Genomic DNA, 22254 nt, shown 5'->3' on the forward strand with positions numbered 1-22254 from the left:
TTATACCATACTGTACCATACTACTAGGTATACTCCTGAGGTCCCATTCGGTGATCCTTTGGTACAGGCGAGGGTGAGAGTAATGGATATCCATCCGGATCGTCTGGATGGGAACTCCTCACGTGGTTGACAGCGGTTCATCCACGGATCCCTCAAATCCACATGAAGATCCGATCGATCTTCCCCTCCCCCCCCTCCCCCCCCCCCTTTTGCTGGGAAGATGAATCACCAGTTTGACTGATCGACCCTGGATGGTGGAGCCAAATAAGCTTAGTTGGGACGATCCTGATCGTCCGACTGGGAGTTCAAAAGTGTCCCGTCTATATAGCATGTCACTATACGGAGGTGGATGGATTAGTACAGACGATGTACCCTTAGGACTTACCCCCGTTAGACAGGGTCTGATCTAGGGGAGGATACTACCTAACTTTGGGAGGATCCTTCTCAGACCAATCTGAGGAATCGCCCCAAAAAAACCCCTGAACCATCAGACAAAGAATGAAACTCGTATTGCCTCCGCACGGATGCACACCTGGACCAACCGGGTCGCATCGCTCGGACAATACGAGACTAGTTTGGTTGAATTATGATATTGATTTTATGAAATATCCAAAGTAAGAAAATGAAATATTCCCCTCTTTCCTCTGTTTTTCTCCTTTTCTGCCTTATTTCCTTTCTGCCTTGATTACACATTATTAGATATTTTTAACAGGCTCACAATTTTGATCTATTTATCCTTTTACTATTTTTTATTTATGCTTCCTTCTTCATATTTGTTTATTTATTTATTGATTATACATCTATCTATTAAATTACTATTATCATTATTTCTGTTTATTTATAAGTCATCTGAATCATGTGAACCAACCCACGGTTCTCAGTCCTGACAGCCGACGAACCCTGCCTATCACATCTCGCCCTTTGTCTTCCCCCCCTCGACAAATCAAGCGAGCATATCGACCAGACTATTGATCGCGATGGGCCAACCCAGACCATTCCAGAACCCGGGTCAGACCATCCACTTGATCATCTGTGATGCATCATGGAGTCCCTCGCGTCAATACTTCTTGCCTTTTTATGACTTTTTATGACTTTCGATTTTCGTCAATGAAACAACCGACCAGTATTTGCCAGTTGGTAGGATTGTAGGAACGGTCGGATATTTAGGATATGAAAATATGGGAATTACCACATAATATACGGAATATTCATGAGACTATACTGGATAATATAGAACTGTATTATATAATACTGACCTTGCACAAGATATCCTCAATTGAGATCACGTCGGACCGTGGCGCCGCCTCCCTGGAAAGGCGCTTCCTGTGGCGCAGTCTTAATCCCGCCATCGTCAACATCACCTCTCCTCCTCTTCTTCTCCCTCCTCACGATACACCTCATACTTGTACCGACTCCCCGGGTGATCCGCCCGGAGCTCGCGCTGTCCCACCCCGTAGATCTTCTCCCGCGCCGTCAGCCCTTCCCCTCCCCCTCCCCCTTCTCCTCCCCATACACCCCACGCCGCCTCAACTCCGGAATCAACAACTCCACGACCTCCTCAAACGTCCCCGGCGTAGTCACATACCCCAGATTAAACCCATCAAGGTCCGCCTCGCGCACCCACCTCTCCAACTCATCCGCCACCCGCGCCGCACAACCCACCCCAACGGGCCCCAAGCCCCCACAGCCGCCCGCTCCGCCACCAGCCGCGGCGTCCACGCCCTTGTTCCCCCCTCCCCCCCAGCTTCCTCCAGCGGCGCCGTCAGCGTCTCCATCAAACTCGTAATCCGGTTCCCCTCCGTCGAATCCCCCGCCGTAATCTCCTGGTCCAGCGGAATCCGCGAGATGTCGATCCCCGTCCACCCCGAGAACAGAACCAGCCCGCCGACGATGGACGCGTTCGCGCGCGCCGCCTCGTACTTCGCTGCTGCTTCGGCGTCCGTGCGGCCCACTATCGGCGTGAATGTTGCGAAGACTTTGATGGAGCGCGGGTCGCGGCCGCGTTCGGAGGCGAGTTGGCGGATGTGGGCGATTTTGGGCCGGAGGACGGACGCGGAGTGGCCCGAGACGAAGATCGCTTCCGCGTGTGTGGCGGCGAAGGAGGATCCCGCGCTGGAGGTGCCTGCTTGGAAGAGGAAGGGCGTGCGCTGCGGTGAGGGGTCGACGATGTGCGGCGTGTTGAGCTGGAAGTATTTGCCTTTGTGGTTAATGGGGCGGATTTTGGATGGGTCGGCGTAGGTGTCTGTTGATGGGGTCGGGTTTATGGCGTCTGCGGCCCAGGATGATTCCCACAGCCTTTTTAGGATCTTAGCCTTTGACTTACTTTTTTTCAGAGGAGGGGGGTATATAGAGAGAGGGTAAATACTTGTAAACAACCCGCATGTACTCGTCCGCCTGCGCATACCGCTCGTCGTGCTCAATCGGTGAGTCCAGCCCGATCGCCTTGAACGCGGCTTTCTTCCACGACGTGACGATGTTCCATCCGATGCGGCCGTCCGTCAGATGGTCGAGCGTTGAGAAGCGTTTCGCCAGTAGGAATGGCGGCTCGAAGGAGGTTGATGCCGTGATGCCGAAGGCGAGGTTCTTCGTCACGGCTGCCATGGCGGAGATGGGCTAGATTCATTAGATCCTTCTTTTTCTTTTCACTTTTCGTCAAAGACGAAAGACAATAAGGAGTATAATAAGCATGTAAGGAACATACAATAGTCGGGTCCGTAACAGGCCACTGCGCCCCCCGCCGAATACACTCGTCTAGCTTTCCCTCGTAGGTATCGTACCCGCCGTAGGTGTCAGCCAAGAACAGGGCGTTGAACCCCCCGCGCTCGAGAAGCTTAGCCAGGTCCGTCCAGTAGCTGAGTTTGCGCTTTGTGGCGGAGCGGTCGGATGGGTTCTGGTTGGTGGCTTTTAGCTTGGTTTGACTTATATATATTTATCCATCTATATATGGATTTATATACAGAGAGTTTTATAGATGTATTGGAAGAGATTACCTTCCATTGTCCCGGCGATAAGTGTCCCACAGTACACATGTCAAACGCATTGAGGAGGATCTGTTTCTTGGGGCTGTTGTCCGGGGTTGGGGGTCGAATGTCGCCCATTGTCAGTTGTGCTGTTGCTGTGTTTGATGGGGTGATATTTTCTGTGTAGTAGATACTCAATTGTTGTTATTAGTTTTGTTGGTGTTGATTGATATATAATTCGTGATATGGTCGGATTGTGAGTGTTAACTTGATGGTTCATACGGTTGGTTCATCGATAACCCCGCACACGCCATCGAGGGAGCCCATCGCGTAACTGATGTCTACGCCCGTGTCTGTGAGGAGGATGTCGTGATTGTCTCCGCATTGGACGTGCTCTTATCTTTATCTAGGTCCGGTTGTGAGGGTTTGTATGTATAACGTTATCTCTGCTGACCTGTGACGATGGTTAACCCGAATCCAAGGTAGGTGGTTCTATGGTATGGTTTAATGCATATTACATGTGGATGCATATGAATAGCTCAACTGATTAGTCTAGATCTGAACTGATTTATTCATATCTCAGTTATTGTGCAGAATATCCGAGAGATAGACAGACACCAACTCGCTTGGAGCTCAAGCTATGGTCTAGTGCATTGAAGGTCCTATCCGCAAGATGATACCAGCCACGATGGAAGTTGCCGAAGCTATGGCACCGCACCTGACAGCCCTCACACAGACACAGACAACAGTCATAATGTGCTCAGAATATAAGACAACAGGAAACAGCTCAGCTGGTCATTGTCCAGGTGCCGTGTGACTGTTGAAGCTAATTGAGCGGCGGAGTAGATAATTTGCCTGACCGGATTGCCCTGGGAATATTACCAGGATGATGATCTATCCTACACTGGACGGTGGAGGTCGGGTGCTCTATACTCCCTCGTAATCATTCTAATGACGATGCTGGAACGACAGATCCGCGCGGGATTTCCTGGTGTCAATGCAGTTCATATATCATGGGGACGTGTATGTCAAACAGGGCCAGGCAGGGCTGACTCTTCCAGATCGGTAGTAACTACCCGAGGCAGAAAGTCTTGTCCATCTCGATAGAGGCCTGCGCTGTCAGTACCTTCTCTTAATAAACCTGGAAGCCAATGGACCAGCCGAATTCATTAGCATAAATTCATGGCGCTGCAGTGTAGCCGATCAGATGGTTCTCTACCACACCAGTCCATAAAAATAGGGTATGGTGCGAACAACTGCCGAGGATTAGGACAGTGGTCATCTGGATCTGACGCTCCAATCTATCCGATGAACTACTAGGTTTAGAAATGAAGACCATAGGAAGGGCATACCGAGGCTTTAGATAGCCATGTGCTGTGCAACGCCGACTGCTCCGCTGCTAGTAACCTGGCAGTAGTACACTTTGGGTTCTACCAGCTTCTGAGCCATGCGACTAGCCACAGCGCAAGCTCCAAGACGTATGGCGCCAAGCAGACAAGCAGGTGCATTATCCGCTTATTCCCCGGGATAGGTTCACACATATGTTCTCGAATGGTTTGGTGGCTTCAGACAGCGGCGCCGCATCGCGAAGTTGCGGCTGCGAAATGAAGGCCGAGTCGGCGAGCATATCAGTGACATTCGATGCGAGGGCACATTGTTCGGCGCTGGGTTCAAAGCCATTGGGGCCGAAGCAGCGTTTTGCTAGTTGTGCATCTCGCGAGAGGAAAACCAGCGGCCGAGACAGCGTTCGCAAATTCTGCGCTCCTCCCCACGACGGTCTGATGACCACGAATGTGAATGCGGAGTTTGTAGTCAAGGCATCTTGATGGTTAGGCAGGATGATTACTCGAAAGCGGAGGAGTCAACCACCTTGCGAGTTTAGTGTGGTCTTGTCCTCCCCTAGTGAGTAGTTTTCATCTGCTAGCACGATGCGGGCATCACCGGAAGAAGAGTGGAAAGAAGGCAGTGAGGAGAAAGCATGCGAGGTAGCGCTTCAAGCCGAAGTGTAAGATGGACCTACAACCCCATTTAGTGATGGCGGCGCACTACGTCTTCTACCCTACAGCCCTAGAGACAACTAGTCCATGCGGCTTCTAGCTGGTCAACCACTGCCGCGACCCACAGATTAACATACCAATTGTGTCTCCATTCTGGACCCGCTTGCATAACCCAAAGCTGGGTCTCATGACGCAGCAGCGCGGTCTGTTATCTGGTAGGGCGACCAAACCCGTGAGATCGGCAGATCGTCACAATTCCGAATCGGTAAACACTTTCCACCTCCAGTGCAGCAGCGCTATTGGCGACTAATTCTGGGTGGAGACACCCAGCACCCACACCTAGCCAGAGTCGGTTCCGTGAGAAACCCCACTCGTCCCGCCTGCGCCCTGGCCCGACGAACCCTGGATCGGGTCGGTTGGTGGGCCACAGCCAGGGCTCACATCCCGTCGGGGTGCAGACCGTGCAATAATCACGTCCCGATCACTATGGCGTGGTGCATTCGACCAATTGATGTTCCAGAGTGTCGTGTGCCAAGTACTGTCCGAAGTCCTGGCGTTGGGTCAGAAGGACGCAGCGGTGGGATGTGCAGGGTCCGTCATCCGATCTTGCCAGAAGCATGGCCACTGGATACTGGATGGGGATATGCTAGTATAACATCGGTATTCTTTCGATAAACGGTCGGCATATAAGCTGGGGGCATGGCTCGACGGTCGGAGGTCTGTAGATTTGCGGTGGAGTAAGGTGGACTCGGTAAATAGAGCCAGCCTGTCACGAACGTGAAATTCAACATTCCAGAAATTAGCCATCGGGAAGTATTTCCGTACAGACCTGTCAAGCCATAGTTGGGGATGTGGATTGGGATCAGCGCCCTTTGAACTATAGCAGGGACCCGTCACGGTCGAGAGGGGCCACGAAAGGGGTCTTCATTGATATCCGCGGAGATATCTCAACGCCTCTAGATAGTGTCGCTAAATTGAGTCAAAGGTCTGACTGATTGATCCAGATGCAAGATACTATGCAGTGTCTAAGTATACCGACTGTACGATGAAGGTGAAGTGAAGACACCCAAGGCAGAAAAAGCTTGAGTCACGTTGACCGACAGGGGCCAGCACGTGCCTTGGTCACCTGGTCGGGTCGGAATATCAAGATGTTCCTCTCTCTTCTTAAGATACTCTGTAGTGAACTCTCCATCTCTCGAGATGATATGTCTGGGCCCAATCGGGCTCTGGCTATTTATGCCCGAATACAACTGGAATGTGATTCAACTATTTGATTTGGTTTGAATGGTTCGAGCTACCGGTCGCTATTTTGTTGAGCATACAGCGGGGACGTAGCTAGTTCAGCTACTCCCCGCATCGAGCGCACAAGACAGCAAGGAACCTCTTTCTGGCAATAGATGGTGGTGGCTATGCAATATACACCCGATGATTTGCTAGTCATTGACTCGAAAGACTCAACGCTGCGCTGTGCAATAGAGAGACCCCGCTTCAAGGCGTCAGCCTAGATTGTGTAATTGCAACCTCATGCGTCAAAGTCATGGTGTCTGGTCCGCGTATCGTGTGGTCGAGACTCAAGATCGGGTATACCTCTTCCCCGTGATATTAGTAATTTCTCAACAACCTTTGGTGGTAAATATAGGAAGAGATAGGAGCCCGCGCTAGAATCCTCGGCCGAGGACCGGTCCCCGTCCTCGAACCAACGGTATTAGCGTCATGCAAGCGCTGTTTGCCTATATGCAGGGGTCATATGGGCTATCTGGGTTGCCTACACCCAAGCCCCCGGTGATGCGGTTGCGTTTGTAGCTGATGTATCTACGGGGACGGGATGCTATGTTCGTGTTGGGTTTTAATTGGGGTGTGTTGGCTGACAGTTGTCTTTAGATCCCTTCCAGTGTTCCTCGCTTTCTCCATTGTGTTTACCCGTGAGGTGTTGGGTGCGCGATCAAGTGCAGGTCGTCGAACTCCATGGAATGGATCAAGTATGGAATATCCGCGTACACTGGTATAGTGAGTGGTATCCAAAATGCACTCCGTAGATATCACCCCGAAAGAGAAACACCCCCGGCACTATTCGGCGACTCCACCTTCCTTTTCCATAGCCGCGTCTATTGTCATTACCCACTTAGAACGACGTTGCCGGGATAAAATTGGCAGGCCTCTGCTGGACTGTGGATATATGCTGTACACTATCACGGGTGGCATACGGAGAGATCTTGTCCGAACCTTCCTGTTCTTCGCGAATCTACCCTCGGGACATTCATACGCGGCTTGATCCGTTCATCGAACTGCGCCCTTTGAGAGATTGGCGCGCACCAGAATATACGGGCCAGAGACTAGGATATACCCCGTCCTTCTCTGATCATAGAGGCAGATGGATTAATCCTACCATTAATAGTGGACCACGTTCTCGATCATCCCAATCTTGGACTTCCCGGGATGAAGTTCCGCGCTCCCTGACTGACCCGGCAGGCAAACCTCGAGGCCTTGCCGTGATATCCATAATAGCCGGAAAATTTCTGCTGGCGCTATCAACCGAGACTTAAACTACATCTCAGCCTCGCATCACCCCCACTAGACTAGAATAAACACGATGACAAGAGAATAAGCCTCCATATGACAAATGCCAATTGAAATCCCCCCCCCCCCCCGGCTTCACCTGTCCCGCACGCTCTCCTCGCTCCGGCCTCCCCAACCGATTCGACCCTGTCGTGTCTCCGTAGCGTACCAACTCGGGGGACACAATACCATAGGGGGGACATTGTCGATCACAAGAACAATAAACCCGAGGATGAAAGAATCTCAGTCCGCATCATGCGAGGCGACTCGTAGCTGGACGCGTGAATGCCCTATGCTCGACCGCTCATAGGACGGCGCCATAACCTTCCTCTTCCTTCGAGCTGGCCGAGAGAATCTAGACAAACTATTTGTCATGTGTAAGCGAATTGATTCGGCGACGTGACGGATTGCTGTCCTCCATGCATCACGTCTCTGGATAGCCTTACTCCCCTCACCTCAAGCAAAGTTCTCCGGGTGGGATGTTGGGAGGTAAAATTAGCGTTCTGAGTTATCGATGCGATGACACCTTCTGTACGCTACAGGTGCATTAGCTCCACATTAACCCTCTTAGTCCCCCAGGTCCGGGCCGGACTTCAGCTGCTAAGCCTGCTATAGACCTTTTTGGGCAAGTCGGACGTCCATCTAGCCAATTATTACGCGTCCGTCTGAAGCTTCCAGGCCCAATCGTGTGTGCCCATCGGCCTGGGGTGTGACCATCACGGGACCACTTTCCCCTCCTTTTCACTTGTCGGATCTCATCCCTCATCCCTCTGTTCCTGTCTCCTCTAGACTCCCATCGGAGACCACTACAGCTTATGCCCCTGACTCGACTGAGACACCTCGTTCTCCTTCCCACGTCGGGTTAAGTTTCTATCTTAGACCACTAGAACCACTCACCGTTGGTCTGAGCCCCCTCCCCCCTCCTCACTCCTGTACCAAAGGAATCGGGACCATGGTTTGTTTGCTACGGATACGATACGAATCTGGGGCACAAAAGGGTCTGGGACTCGTCATCTTGAGCTCTGACGAATGATATGTTCTTGAAATGTCATTAGATCGGGTCTGGATAGACAGACGTGCGATCGGATCAAACATTTTCCCGTATCAGCTTCTTTTCTGATGCGATGATGGGGGCGCCCGCCCCACTTGAGAGGGTCCTACTAGCAAACAGATGGGAGGCTACTAACGGGCCGTCATACCTGATACGCAAGGTCCGATGGCTCTCTTCTTTCTTTGGATTTGATTGAATCGATTTTAATCTTATTTGGGTCACTTCTATTTTATTATTGGTTCTCATCATGTTTCATTGGTTTATTCCACCTAGTGATCTCTTCCTCTCGATACCTCGTTACTCATCAAGGCGGCAGTCAAAAAATGCTAGCGACGGGCTAACCAGACTAACACTGTGGGGACCGCTTTGTTTGGCTCCCGACGCACATGGAGAAGAGAAACAACTATAATCGCACTAATGCGTCTCCCGACCCTCTGATTGGCAGGCACTTTGTGCCGTCAGCGATTGACACCAACGAAATCGGCGCCAGAAACGACGATACGCACAATGGAATGCGACCCTGCCGACAATCAATCGTCCTCCGCGGAGATCTGGATGACGGCCTGAGAGAGTTTTCTTGGATCATGCCCTCCACTGGGAAGGTTCCCACTACGTCTCAATTCGGAACCTTTCTGGAATTGTTGATTGGTCCTCCAATCCTACCCACCCCGGCAGATAGTTCTGACCCGCCAAGAGATGGCCTAGAAGGCTCGGAATTACAGTCCCCGATATAGAGAGCCGCCCTGATTTTATAAACTGGTCCGGATGTCATGCTGGCCTCCCTTGTGCGGCCCAATTTTCTTCATGTAATCTGTTGCAGATTTTATGCTATATGTCCGATTCGTCGTCGTCCACCCGTCTACTCGCCCCTGCTCCAGGTCAACCACAGAAGCCCAATGCGTCCGCCGACGATGTGGTACCCGGTCGAAAGCACAAGACCACGGCCTGCCGGGCATGCAAGCTGAAAAAGCTCAAGGTAACCTCTCTTTCCAGTTTGGAAGAACATGTCGGAATGCCGTCTGACGTGATCTAGTGCCGGGGTGATCCGCCCTGCGAGCATTGCGTCTCAAACCGGATCGAATGCGTCGTGGATGAGATGGCCGACATGCGTCGCAAATTTGCCATGAAGCGGAAACTGGATCGCTTGGAGCAAGCCGAAGACATCCTGACGCAATTGATCAAGGCACTGTGCGCCAGCGAGACCAAGCGCCTGGCCCAGCTGCTGAACCTCATCCGGAGTAACGCCTCGTTGGAAGACCTGCAGATCTTCCTGCAGCATCAATTTTCGCGGCCTGAGATTGAACGGTCGCCGGAGTTGCGCGAGGTCCAACTCAAGATCCAGCGATCGTCCTCCGAGTCTTCCTCGGAGGAGTTCACTACCGGCCGGTCGCAGCGACCCCCGAGACGCATGCTGGAGTTGAGACGGCTGGTCGACATCCCGGTGCACCGGGTACCCGCCAAACCGTGGACAACGGCCACGGACGACGACGACCTGGTGTCGCATCTGGTTTCCCTGTGGTTGACCTGGACCTTTCCGTTCTTTCACTGGTTGGACGCGGACGTGTTTGTCCGGGCCATGCAGTCGGGCGACGTAAACAGCCCTTTCTGCTCGCCCTTTTTGGTGAATTCCATTTTGGCCGAGGCTAGCGTACGTGACGTGATTTTTGGAGGGTAAGATTAGTGATTGACCAGCCGCACTTCGCAGTATTATTCGGACTATGCAGATGTGTTTACGGTGCCGGGCGATATGCTATCCCGCGGGGACCAGTTCTTTGAGGAGGCACGCCGGCTGCTGGATGTCGGCGACAATCCCCCTCCCTCCCTCGCGACCATTCAAGGTCTCTTGATCTTTTTTGTCCGGTACGTCCTTGTTCGCCCGGGCTCCATCGAACCACCCTGATGACAGTAGCATGGTTATTATGGGTAAGGATCGCATGGGCTGGATGTATTTGGATCTGGCCACGCGTTCTGCGGAGGAATACGCCGCCGCGCATCCACCCCGGCCCCCACAGTCGGAGGAGGAGAGAGTAACTCAGAACGTGGCCAACCGAACACTGTGGGGCATATTTAGTTTTGGCTCGTGCGTTTCCTCTCCTCTCTGTCCTCTCTTCCTTTCTTCCATTCCTCATTCTTTCTTTATGGGTAGGGCACTTCTTGGCTAACTTGGTCAGTACCGCCGCCGTGTCGTTGATGAAACACATCGATGTCAAACCGCCAAGCTGTCCCCGTGTGTCCATATTGCATGGGGATCCTTGTGACGTGTGGGTGCCGTATCCGAGGTCTGTGGACCCGGTGACTGGACATCATAACTGCGTGTTCGACCGCTGGTGCGATATCTGCTGCATCACTATCCAGATCAGCCGAGCTTTCCACGACAGTTCCGACCGGCCACCGCAGGCAGACCTCGTGGCGACTGTCGAGGATGTGTATCGGCAGCTGCAGGGATGGCATGCTAACTTGCCAGATTGCTTGGCTGTTGAAACGGCCGCTGTGCCACACGTACTCAGTCTGCAGTACGTTCCCTTCCCTGAAAAGGTAGACCACGCGTTCTAACCCGGTGTAGTTTATTTTACCACACCACTGTCATCCAGATCTTTGGCTTTCTTCGCTCCAATATCGACACGACTCTTGGTCCCGCGGCGGGCGAGCGCGCACGGAACATCGGCATGTCCACTGCGCGACGCATAGCCTACCTCCTGGGTCTGCACCGAGAACGCTGGGGCATCGACCGGATGGCCCCGTCGACGATCCAGTGGATCAGTGTAAGCCTATTCACTCTGTTGGAGGGGTTGGATCAGCCCGAGAACCGCAATCCTTTCGTGGAGGTTCTGGTCTTGGGGCGAGCATTCGCGCGTCGCTTTGCCCTGGCCACAGGCATTATACGGATGATCCAGCTATCGGCGGAGCAGATGAAAGTGGCACTTCCGGAGGAGACGCACGCACTGTTTGTGGATTTCCAGACGCAAACATGGGGCGACCGTGACGCCAACGGCTTCAGCAGCTTCTATCCGCATTTCCTGACGGTCGTGCAGCAGCCTGAAGCACGGCAGACGGAAGCCTCGATGGACAATTTTCTGGGGAAGTGGGATAATCTTAATATCAAGGAGAAAGACGACGATGAAGGCCATGACCAGCAATGAATATACCCTAGCAAGAATGTCAAATTTGAATGCAATATTATGAAGATTTACGGCCATACAAATAGCCACTTTAACAATGATACACCTTAGATGAGAGATGAGAGACCCAAATTTTAAACACCCTTCAACACCTCCCCAAAGGATTCATCCAAAATGCGCAACCCCTCCTCTATCTCCTCCGCCGTGACCGTCACCGGCGGTGCCAATCGAAAAACACCGCCCATGCCAGGCAAGTTCACCACATTACAGGACAACCCCTTGGTCATCGCCATGTCCGACACAGCCTGCCCGAGCTCGACCCCGGGCGCTTTCGTCTTCACATCCGCAAGGATCTCAATCCCCTGCAACAGGCCCTTCCCTCTCACATCCCCAATACACCAGTACTTCCTCTGCAGCGCCAGCAACCCCTCCCTGAGCTGCGACCCCCGCTCCGCCGCCCGCGCACACAGCCCATCCCGCTCCACAATCTCCAGCACCTTATCCCCAACCGCCGCAGTCAACGGATCATTCAAATGCGTCGACAACCAAAGAAACCCGGCCTCGCGACACCCCCTCTCAATCTCCGCAGTCGTACACACAGCCGCCAGCGGCAGCCCACACCCCAGCGTCTTACTCAGCGCCAAAATATCAGGCACAACACTCCCATGGTCGGGGTCCTGAAACGCAAACATATGGCCCGTCCGACCAACCCCCGTCTGCGCCTCATCCAAAATCAACAACATCCCCCGCTTGCGACACTCCTCGCTCAACCGCGCCAAATACCCCCTCGGCAAATCCAGCACGCCCCCCGTCGACAAAATCGGCTCGACCACAAACGCAGCCAGCGACCCCACACTCTGCCGATCGATCATCGCCCACCCGTACTCGAACTCCGTCTCCCAGTCATACCCGCCGTCTGCGGGCCTCCGAAACGGCGAGCGGAACGCATACGGCGCCGGAAACGCCAATTGGCCGGGCATGCACGGCCCGCTACCGTTCTTGCGCCCCGCGGAATACGTCGCTGAGCCGGCGCCCTGCGTCAGGCCGTGGTAGCTCGCTGCGAAGGCGACGACTTCGAAGCGCCCCGTGTAGCACTTGGCCATCTTGATGGCTGCTTCGATGGTCTCGGAGCCGGTGTTTAGGAAGAAGGATTTGGAGAGCGGGGTGGGCAGGTGGTGGGCCAGGCGCTCGGCGAGGGCGAGGACGGGGGCTGTTAGCATGTTGGAGAGGAGGTGGTCGAGGTTCGCGATGTGTGTTTGCACGACGGATACAATTTCTGGGTGCGAGTGGCCTAGGAGGGAACTCATTTGGCCGGAGGTGAAGTCCAGGATTTGGTGGCCTTCGGCCGTGTATAGTCTTGTGCCGGCTGCGCGGGTGATGAGGGTGGGCGAGTAGGGGACGCCTGTGTACATCAGGTGGGCGTTGGCTTTTTCGAGAAAAGAAGACATGTTGGTTTGTTTGTTTTGGAAACTTTGGGAGAGTTGATTGCGTTGTTGGATGGTATTCAAGTCGAAGGTAGAATTGAATTATTATATAGATGTGGTGACAATGGCCGCGGGGAAGACCAGCCAATTGGAGATCCCTATCGTGTGTGGGGATAGAGGGGGATCTTTGCCGCGGGGAAGATGTCCTCTCCTCTCTCTCTCTTTTTATCTTCATGGCCTGTTCAGGTATGGTGTTATCTCTGAGCTGTACTTTGTAATTTCATGTTCTAGACTTTCAATCGTCTCAGACGGCAGTGTTTGTATACAAATGGATCATGCACAAACGGAGAGACCATATCGCTCCCATAGACACCCCGCCTGTCTCTCCTGCAGAAAGCGCAAATCGCGCTGCAAAACGCGAGATGCGCCCTGTTGTATTATGTGTCAAGTTCATGGCACGGAGTGCGTCTTTCCTGAGGAGAGAGTATCTCGAACGAGGAGGTCTGTCCGGAGACCAGCAACCGCCAGACAGCTGAAACCGCGTCCACAAGTCGCAGCAACGCTCAACGATGGAGCAACTCAGCCGGGATCAACTCACCAAGTGACGCTGAAAGCTCTCCAAGACACTATTCAGTCTAATATCAGTGGCACTCGGTCCCAGAATAAAAACGATGAACTGTCAGATATCATGGGCCTCGATGCCGAAACAAACCCCGACAATCCGCATATCGTCAGCCCCGCCGTGGCAGACGACAACACCATCCTCGAGACGTATCTATCTCCTCTGCCTGGCTCTCGCAGACGCATGATTCGACCGACAGCAAATGGGGCTCGCCCGGTCCTCTTCAACACAGTGCAGCGTCGTCCGCTGGGAGTTTCATGCAACCAGTCTATGGCAAGCAGTAAATGTCAGATCATCGAGAAACTGATCGAGCCGTACGAGCACGACCTGATTGATCTGTATGCATATCATGCTCTCTAGGACCATTACTAGGCAGAACTAAGGGATGGTAGATTCTTCACCCACTTCAACCCCTGCTTCCCCCTCTTCGACGAGTCTTCCTTCCGCAAAATCTACACAAACCACCGGCACAAGATATCCCCAGCCCTACTATCTAACCTGTACGCCAACGCCCTCATCTACTGGGGCTGCTCTCCTACCTTGCAGGGCACCCGTCCCCCGGACGGTCGCTTCATCTGGGTTCTAGCCTGCGAAGCGCTACACTCGGAGATGTTCCTCGCCCCTGGGACATCGACTGTCCTGGCTATTATTCTGAACGTCTGCGGACGGCCCAGTACGTCTGTCTTTGGCAACGGCGGTCTGATGGGCATGGCGGTGTCGCTGAGCCATGCGCTGGGTTTGAACCGCGATCCGTCCGGTTGGGACATCTCGCCCGCGGAGAAGGCGTTTCGTGTGCGGATTTGGTGGTTGGTGGTTGTGCAGGAGAGATGGTCTTCTTTTACCTTCCGTTGGAAATGATGATCCATACTGATGGTTGAGTAGGTGTAGTCTGGCGTATGGCACTCCGCTGCAGATCCACCGCTCCCAATACGATGTGCCTCTCCCGTCGTGTACACCAGAGCAGACTCCTTCGTCTGCATCGCAGATCTTCACATCCTTGGTATCCTTAACAGAGGTGTTGGGAAGGTCTCTCGAGCAGGTCTACAGCGTCGACTCTGTCTCCTCCTCCTCCTCCTCCTCCTCCTCCACCACCACCACACCAGATTCACTCGCCGCCCTCCTAATAGACTGGGAAAACACACTCCCCCCAGAGGTTAAACCCATCATCCTAGACAACACCAACCTCCACTACCCAGGCGCAGCCAACCTCCGCCTCGCCCACCTAGCAGTCACCCTACTACACCGCCGCATCCAGCTCAACCTCCACACGACACCCTCATCCGACACAGAGCAATACAGCGCTGCCCACACCTCAGCAGAATCCATCGTGCACTTCGTGCAGCGTCTCCACGAGACTCCTTTCCCCGGCTTTTGGATCCCAATGAACGCGTACGCCCTCACCTCCGCGACGACTTTCCTACTGCGGAGTGCGCTTCATGAGTCTGCGCACAGCGCACTCTCGTTACAGCTGGCGAGGGAGATGGTGTGTGCTCTGAAAAATCTAAGAGATCGGTATGTCTGGGATCTAGCGGATCATTGTCTTGGACAGTGTGCGGAGGTACTGGATAGGGTTGAGGGTGTTGTGGGGGGTGAGGGTGGAGAGATGGTGGATGAGTGCGTGGGGTTTTCTTTGGAGGAATTGTTGGAGGTTGTTGATGGGGAAGGGCTGTTTGGGTGGGATTTGGGGTTTGATGTGTAGGACTATACATTAGTTGATCCTGTATGTTTTTATGTAGGAGTGAGTGTGATATACTAGGTATATCCATGTGCAGTTAACTGATATTGCAAAGAATTACAATTACATTTCGGCCACAAAAGAATATTTGGACACTTCTGCGCTTCTTAATTAATATTTTAAGCATCTTGTATTGCGACAGATAATAATACAAACATTTCTAGGTGCATTGCCAGTAAATGAACAAAGCATCTATCTTATAGTCCTGTTGATGTACCTGATCCCGTGACAGCATAAATATATGACGTCATCACGCGACCATCATCAGCATCTCAACCTCATCACACCATCTCCTCTTCCCTTCCCATTCCCTACCTCTCCCAGCATGCGTCCCTCCATCCTCCATCCATATAGATACAGACCGCCATGTTCATACAAACTCACCCGTTTATATAGACCCCTCCGACTAAAAAGCACAAACTCCAGACCCACCTGTCTCGAGACCGGCCACATCGCGCTCGGACCCACCGATGGCCTCATTTTCATAAGCAGTATGTCTTCTGCAGTCCTATCTTGAATCATAAAGTTCGATAAAATAACCACATCAGACATCTTCCCCACAAAACTCCAATGGCTGCTCACCCCGCTAGGCGGCAGCGCCGCCTACGCTTCCATCCTGAAGCGTCTGGGTAGACCGCAAATTGCGGCGTCGGACCCCGTGCGGATTGTGGAGCGCGCGTTTCCTGCTTCCCAAGACGTGGAGATTAAGGAGGTCGTTCCCCAGTTTTTGGAAGGGGGCGCGTTTGTGCGCTTTTCGTCGTTGTCGCAGACAGATCCCGGCCAGAAAAGCCGAGAGAAAACCATCGAAGAAGCAGTGCACGAGCACCTCGCACAGCACCCCATCCGACCATGGTTCAGTCCCTTCCGCACAGCGTCTGTCCACGCCGTGCGCGGACACCCGTGGATCGAAGACCTGTATCGCATTCCGAGCCAGCGTCTGCGCGTGGACTTTCTCCCCATGAACGGAGATACCCCCGGGACCGTGACTGTTGAAACTCTCTATTCACTGTTCAGAAGGTACGGCAAACTGCGCAATGTTGAGGTCGTGCAGCCCGACCCGAAGAGCCCCCCGCGGTACGCGCACGTCGAGTTCTCGCGCGCGCAGCCTGCCGTTGTCGCCAAGAGCTGTCTGCACGGGTTCACCCTTCCCGGGTACAACGGCAACAGCACAACGTTGAAAATTAACTACGCGCGGAAGATCAAGCTCGCTGCGATCCGCGACTGGGTGTTTTCGCACCCGCGCATCGTCATCCCGCTGCTGGCGGCTCTCGTCGCAGCCATAACAGTGACAGTCTTCGACCCGATCCGGCATTTCTTCATAGAAATGAAGATCAAAGCGACGCTGCAGGCGGAGGAGAATGCCATCGTACGCTGGGTAAGCAGACAATTTGATGAGGCGAACCGACGATACAGTTCCTTCTTCGGCGGGAGGAGAGATGGCCGGCCTGACCCGCGCGGGCTCGCAGCCATCTGGGCCGACCGGGAGGCCGACATCGCGCAGCTGCGGGCGTGGCTGAGCGATACGCCGGAGACGTTTATCGTCGTACATGGCCCCCGCGGGAGCGGCAAGCGTGAAATGGTTCTTGACCGCGCGCTGCAGGGCCGGCGGTATAAGCTTACGATTGACTGCAAACCTATCCAGGAGGCGCGCGGCGACGCGGCGAAGATTGCGCGTGCCGCGGCGCAGGTCGGCTACTGGCCAGTGTTTTCGTGGATGAATAGCCTGTCGAGTCTGGTCGATCTAGCTGCGCAGGGCGTCATCGGCGCGAAGGCCGGGTTCTCGGAGACGCTGGACGCGCAGCTGAGCAATGTTTGGGCAAGTACGGCGACGGCGCTGCGGGCTGTGGCGCTCGAGGGACGGCGGAAGACGGACCGCGACGCGCATCTCTCGGATGATGAGTACCTTGAGACGCACGCGGAGGCGCGGCCTGTCGTTGTGGTCGAGAACTTTTTGCATCCGGGCAGCGAGACTGGTGTCGTGGACGAGAAGATCGCTGAGTGGGCTTCGGGCTTGGTAACGGGGAATATTGCGCATGTTATCTTCCTGACGGCTGATGTGTCGTTTGCGAAGCCGCTGGGTCGCGCGTTGCCCAACGCTGTGTTCAAGACGATTGCGCTGGGCGACTGCTCGCTTGACGTGGCGCGTCGGTTCGTGCTCAGCCATTTGGCGGATACGGATGCGCCGGGGGAGGGCGAGCTAGAGGCGCACGGGCTGGGAAGCTGTATTGAAGAGCTGGGGGGTAGGGTGACTGACTTGGAATTTATGGCCCATCGGGTTGAAGCGGGGGAGTCGCCTAGAGGTATTCCTCCCTATCCTTCTACTCAAAGAACATAATATACTGACAAAACCAACAGCGGCCGTCAACCGTATAATCACCCAATCCGCCACGGAAATCCAAAAACTCTTCCTCCTCAACGACTCTACCACCCACCCCTGGACACCCGCCCAAGCATGGTACCTAATCCGCGCCCTATCCCAATCCAAGACCCACACCCTCCGCTACACGCAAGTCCTCCTCTCCGACCTCTTCAGCAGCACAAACGGCGAAGCCACCCTCCGCGCACTAGAACAAGCCGAGCTGATCACCATCACGACGAAAAACGGCTGTCCGGAGACCATCCGGCCCGGGCGACCGGTGTACCGGGCCGTGTTCCGGCAGCTGATGGCCAACGAGTCTCTGCGAGGACGCATGGAGTTGTTGATTTTGGGGGTGTTGACGGCGAGGGAGACTGCGCGGATTGCGCAGTGCGAGGAGGAGTTGGGGGTCTTGGGGGCGCTGCCGAAGCAGCCTTGGGAGGTGGGGGGGAGGGTCAAGTGGTTGCTGGGGAGGGTTTATGAGGCGCAGAGGAAGGTGGAGGGGTTTGAGAGGGAGGGCTCTGTGTTGAAGAAGTTGTTGGGGGTGTGATTCTTGATATATGTATGGAAGCGTAGCTGGCAGTGGTTGGGATGTTGTATTGCATATGTGATGCTGTATCAACGCCTGATATAGGGCTGTTTATCTACTCCTCTTTCAATTGAACAACCCCGCTCAATATGCACTTACCACCGTTCATCCAACATATCCAGTGTATATCCCGCATGACATAGTAGTCAATTAGCTTGAAATATCATCAGTAGACTACCTACATATCTCATACCACCACCCACCACCCAGCTACCGGAGTTACATCCATGGTCGAATTAGATTTATAGATAGGACCCTGGCATGTAGATTGTACACAAGGTTAACACACCCCACTCCACAACCCAGCTATAATAGGTCGAACAAGCCCCACCACAGCCTCTGAAGATCCGCTAACTATTAGCCCAACCAGGGAATCCTAATCAGTAACCTAACTTAACTCACCACATCATCTCAACATCGACGTCAACATCGTCAACCATACAGCATGGAAAAACGATCACCGATACCACGACGGCCTGCCCCGGCACCAGCTCCAGCTTCCGCTCCAGCTCCAGCTCCAGAATACATACCATCCACCTCTACAACACCGCCCAGTCCCAGTTCCAAATCAATCATCAGCATACACGATGAAAAACACCAACAACAACCCGAACAATCCGAAGACAACGATGCCTCCCCACCCCCCTACCACCCCATAACCCTCATCGAGAACCAAATCGACACCGACCAACCCCGCCGCTCGCGCATTCTTCCCATTCCGCTCGTTATACCCCGTATGCCCCCTCCCCTCATTCCCCCCCTCGAAACCCAACCCCACCACCTACCCCCAAAACCCAACTAATCCCCAAAACACAGAAACAAGCCACACCCTCCACGGCAGCATCTACCGCCCCTTCACGCGCGCCTACGCCCCCCACCTCGCATCCCACGGCATCCCCCGCTCCGACTTCCTCTCCTTCATCGACGGCCTCAACAACGCCTGGCTCGCCCACCCCTACCTGCAAGCCGTATCCACAACCTCGCACCTGCTGAACCTCCTCCCGCTACTGGAGACGCAAATCGCCGGCCTGGGTATGTCTGTTGCTGCCGAGTACGGATCTATTAAGCTGTCGCAGGCGCGCACGCAGGCTTATTTACGGATCGCGAATGAGTCGCTTTTTGCCCCGAAGGGTCTGAGAGTGCAGATTTTGAAGACCGCTGCTATGCTGGATACTATTGGGGTTGAGTCTGATACACTGGAGTTGCCGCCTTTGCGGGGGGAGAGTGGGCCTGGGGAGGAAGAGCCTCCGCGGTACCAGGAGAGGGAGCGAGAGGAAGGCGGGGATGGAGGGGAGGGATTGGATAAGGATAAGGATGAGGATGGGGATAAGGTGAGGGGGAATAAAGAACAGTATGATCCGCAGGTTCGGAGGCTGGAAGCCCTCGCCGGCCATGTCCTCCCCATCCGCTTCGACGGCGAGCGCACAGACAGCGATAACTGGCTGAAACGCGTAACGGCGAAACAAGAGCGGTGGTTTACGACCCGTCAGAATACAGGGCTGGGGGTGAAGCGGGATAAGGCGGCGCGGATGGCGGAGAAAGCGGAGCGGGCTGGGGCGGAGATCGATGCGCGGATAGCGGAGGTGGAGGCTGTGGGGGAGGGTGCGCGGGAGAGGGCGCGGGAGAGATTGGCGGGCCCGTTGGGAGAGTCGTTGCAGGGACGGGGCATTGTGCGGGATGATCTTGATAAGGAGCTGAGGGGGGTGGAGAGGAGGTTGGAAAAGTTGAGGAGGGAGAGGGAGGCGAAGGTTACGAGGGTGTTGGTTAAGAGTGAGAAGAGGGTGATGAGGGTTGAGAAGAGGGAGACGAAGATTGCGCAGAAGGTTATGTGGGTTGTTGTTACGGGGGATGATGCTGTTGAGGGGGAGTTTGTGAATCATTTGTATGAGGATGAGGATGATGATGATTCTTCATAGTTTTTGTTGCTTGTGCTTATTAGCGTTATATACATCTAGATGTTATTATATATTAATATGTTAAGCTATACATCCCCGGCTGATTTCCCAAGTGTCGGCGTCTCGACTGTCGGCGTCTCCCTCGGGTATCCATACATATACCAGTAGTACGTCGCGCCGAACAAAACACCCCCGATCACATTCCCGATCAACGCCGGGATGATCCCCTTCCAGATGTACAACCCCACCGTGATATCAGGCGCACCCAGCCAGATCGCCATCGGGATGAACATCATATTAGCGACGACGTGCTCCAACCCCAGTGACCCGAACGCATAGATCGGCCACCAGATGCCGACCACTTTGGAGGTGAGGTCGCGGCCTTGCATGCCGAAGTAGCACGCCAGAGACACGAGCCAGTTGCAGCCGATGCCGCGCAGGAAGATGTGGTGGAAGTCGGGCGTGACTTGCTTGACCGTCGCGGATTTTATGACTTGGGATTTGTAGGGGTCGGCGGAGAAGACTTCTCCGTCTGTGGATTTGTTAGGTTTGTGTTATGTTGGGAGGAGCGGGAGGGGTGCGTACAGCCGAAGATGATGGCGACTACGAAGAGGGAGCCGGCGAGATTGCCCCAGAAGGTGATGAACCAGTGCATGAGCATCTTCCACCAGGGGAGACGGCGCTGGAGTGCGGCGACCGTGGTGTACTGTCTCTGTTAGACGGTACCATATAGCAGTGTACTGGGATAACACACCAGGAAAGAACTCGTGCAGAGATCCACCCCCGTCAGGATGATCATGCACAGGCCGTACGGGAAGACCATGGAGCTGATAGTGCGAATCAACCCCGGCGCATTATCCTGGAACCACGGTGCAGTGGCGGTGCTGAGGAGACTGCCACAGGCAAATGCCAGCAGACCGCCGCCTGAAACAGCGCTGAGGAAGATCTTTTCGAGCGGCATGTTGCCCTTGGTCACCCCGGCCCGCGAGATGATCTCGATCACCTCCGGGGGGCTGAACGCGTCCAGTTTCAGGGCCATTGTGAGCGGTGGACGTGGAGGGTTAGGAGCGTGCCCGCACACCGAGAGAGAGAGCTTGTTATATGTGTGGAAATTCAGACTGCATGTGAAGCGGTAGGCACAGATTTTTGTCCCTGATGATCGGCACCCGCATCCTCGGGACGCGCTATGGGGACTAGAGCGGCGAACCAAAGTATTTGAGATTACGCCACAATACCGAGTCGGCTTTTGGTCGGGCTTGATTGACTGATATTCCACTATATTACTAATGGCACATCATGTCACTCTGGTTCGTTGTCTCTTCTCTGAGGGTCCATCTCATTGAGATCCCCTGGCCATTCAAAAATCTCATCTTATCTCCACAAGATAAGGTGTGAGTGACATTTCCGCGGGGAAGTCATGATTAGCTAGTCTGCATGTTCGGACGATCCCGGACCACGGTGAGTATTTAGGGCTGCTCGGGGCCGATATAGTAGTCTAAACTGTCAGCGCACCGCAAGCGAGAGTTAAGGGCGAAAATTCCCATAAGCTTTTCTTTTCCTTACTAACTTTTCCTCTCTTTCCCGTGGGCTGACACCAATCAAATCCCTTGGAACCATTCCCCGAAAAGTTTCTGTTGCGGCGACATTATGCTCCACTTCCCCTGGCGGACACACTGACGGGCCGAGTATTCCGCGGGCGAGCGGTGTTCGGGTTCGGGATTTGCAACCACGGGAACTGAGACCCTGAATTTGAGTATCACACCACCGGACTCCCCTGCAGTAATTCGCTTGGTAATCCGCTAGACAATTGATTGTCTCGTGCTGGTTGCGTCGCATACGCAAGCCCGACTTTTCCTAAGTGGTCTCCATCTTTGGAAATGGTATATCGTCACTTATCAACTCGCTCGAATTAGCCTGGTTGGCATCTACGCGACACAAGACCAGGTCATC

General features: G+C 54.0%; 7 protein-coding genes across 7 annotated transcripts; 3 read left to right on the plus strand and 4 right to left on the minus strand.

The window, feature by feature from the left end:
* Positions 1-1357: 1357 nt before the first annotated feature.
* On the minus strand, positions 1358-3098 carry P168DRAFT_298675 (xenobiotic compound monooxygenase, DszA family; the record flags this gene model as incomplete). The annotated part of the gene is made up of 6 exons (XM_024838288.1): positions 1358-1491; positions 1521-1748; positions 1781-2295; positions 2366-2613; positions 2702-2890; positions 2991-3098. The coding sequence occupies 6 exons, from the start codon at positions 3096-3098 to the stop codon at positions 1358-1360; spliced, it is 1422 nt and encodes a 473-aa protein (XP_024690583.1).
* A 1005-nt stretch (positions 3099-4103) lies between these two features.
* Positions 4104-4400, minus strand: P168DRAFT_39580 (uncharacterized protein). Its single transcript, XM_024841921.1, has one exon. It carries the CDS (start codon positions 4297-4299, stop codon positions 4141-4143), a length of 159 nt encoding a protein of 52 aa, XP_024690584.1. The 5' UTR covers positions 4300-4400; the 3' UTR covers positions 4104-4140.
* A 4863-nt stretch (positions 4401-9263) lies between these two features.
* On the plus strand, positions 9264-11757 carry P168DRAFT_292121 (uncharacterized protein). Its single transcript, XM_024837526.1, has 6 exons — positions 9264-9540; positions 9598-10212; positions 10270-10424; positions 10474-10644; positions 10736-11077; positions 11128-11757. The coding sequence occupies exons 1-6, from the start codon at positions 9397-9399 to the stop codon at positions 11702-11704; spliced, it is 2004 nt and encodes a 667-aa protein (XP_024690585.1). The 5' UTR covers positions 9264-9396; the 3' UTR covers positions 11705-11757.
* A 60-nt stretch (positions 11758-11817) lies between these two features.
* Positions 11818-13219, minus strand: P168DRAFT_272828 (aspartate aminotransferase family protein; the record flags this gene model as incomplete). Its single annotated transcript, XM_024835338.1, has 1 exon — positions 11818-13219. Exon 1 carries the CDS (start codon positions 13129-13131, stop codon positions 11818-11820), a length of 1314 nt encoding a protein of 437 aa, XP_024690586.1. The 5' UTR covers positions 13132-13219.
* Positions 13220-13795: 576 nt separating this feature from the next.
* On the plus strand, positions 13796-18370 carry yme2 (putative RNA12 protein; the record flags this gene model as incomplete). Its single annotated transcript, XM_024840373.1, has 6 exons — positions 13796-14067; positions 14122-14535; positions 14612-15241; positions 15891-15955; positions 16013-17764; positions 17820-18370. 6 exons carry the CDS (start codon positions 13796-13798, stop codon positions 18368-18370), a joined length of 3684 nt encoding a protein of 1227 aa, XP_024690587.1.
* A 415-nt stretch (positions 18371-18785) lies between these two features.
* P168DRAFT_306225 (uncharacterized protein) lies at positions 18786-20325 on the plus strand (the record flags this gene model as incomplete). The annotated part of the gene is made up of 2 exons (XM_024839008.1): positions 18786-19143; positions 19226-20325. The coding sequence occupies exons 1-2, from the start codon at positions 18855-18857 to the stop codon at positions 20323-20325; spliced, it is 1389 nt and encodes a 462-aa protein (XP_024690588.1). The 5' UTR covers positions 18786-18854.
* A 65-nt stretch (positions 20326-20390) lies between these two features.
* P168DRAFT_240690 (formate/nitrite transporter family protein) lies at positions 20391-21343 on the minus strand (the record flags this gene model as incomplete). Its single annotated transcript, XM_024833728.1, has 3 exons — positions 20391-20836; positions 20890-21010; positions 21059-21343. 3 exons carry the CDS (start codon positions 21341-21343, stop codon positions 20391-20393), a joined length of 852 nt encoding a protein of 283 aa, XP_024690589.1.
* Positions 21344-22254: the final 911 nt, after the last annotated feature.

The sequence above is a fragment of the Aspergillus campestris genome, assembly GCF_002847485.1.
Source record: "Aspergillus campestris IBT 28561 chromosome Unknown P168scaffold_10, whole genome shotgun sequence".
Classification (NCBI taxonomy): Eukaryota; Fungi; Ascomycota; class Eurotiomycetes; order Eurotiales; family Aspergillaceae; genus Aspergillus; species Aspergillus campestris.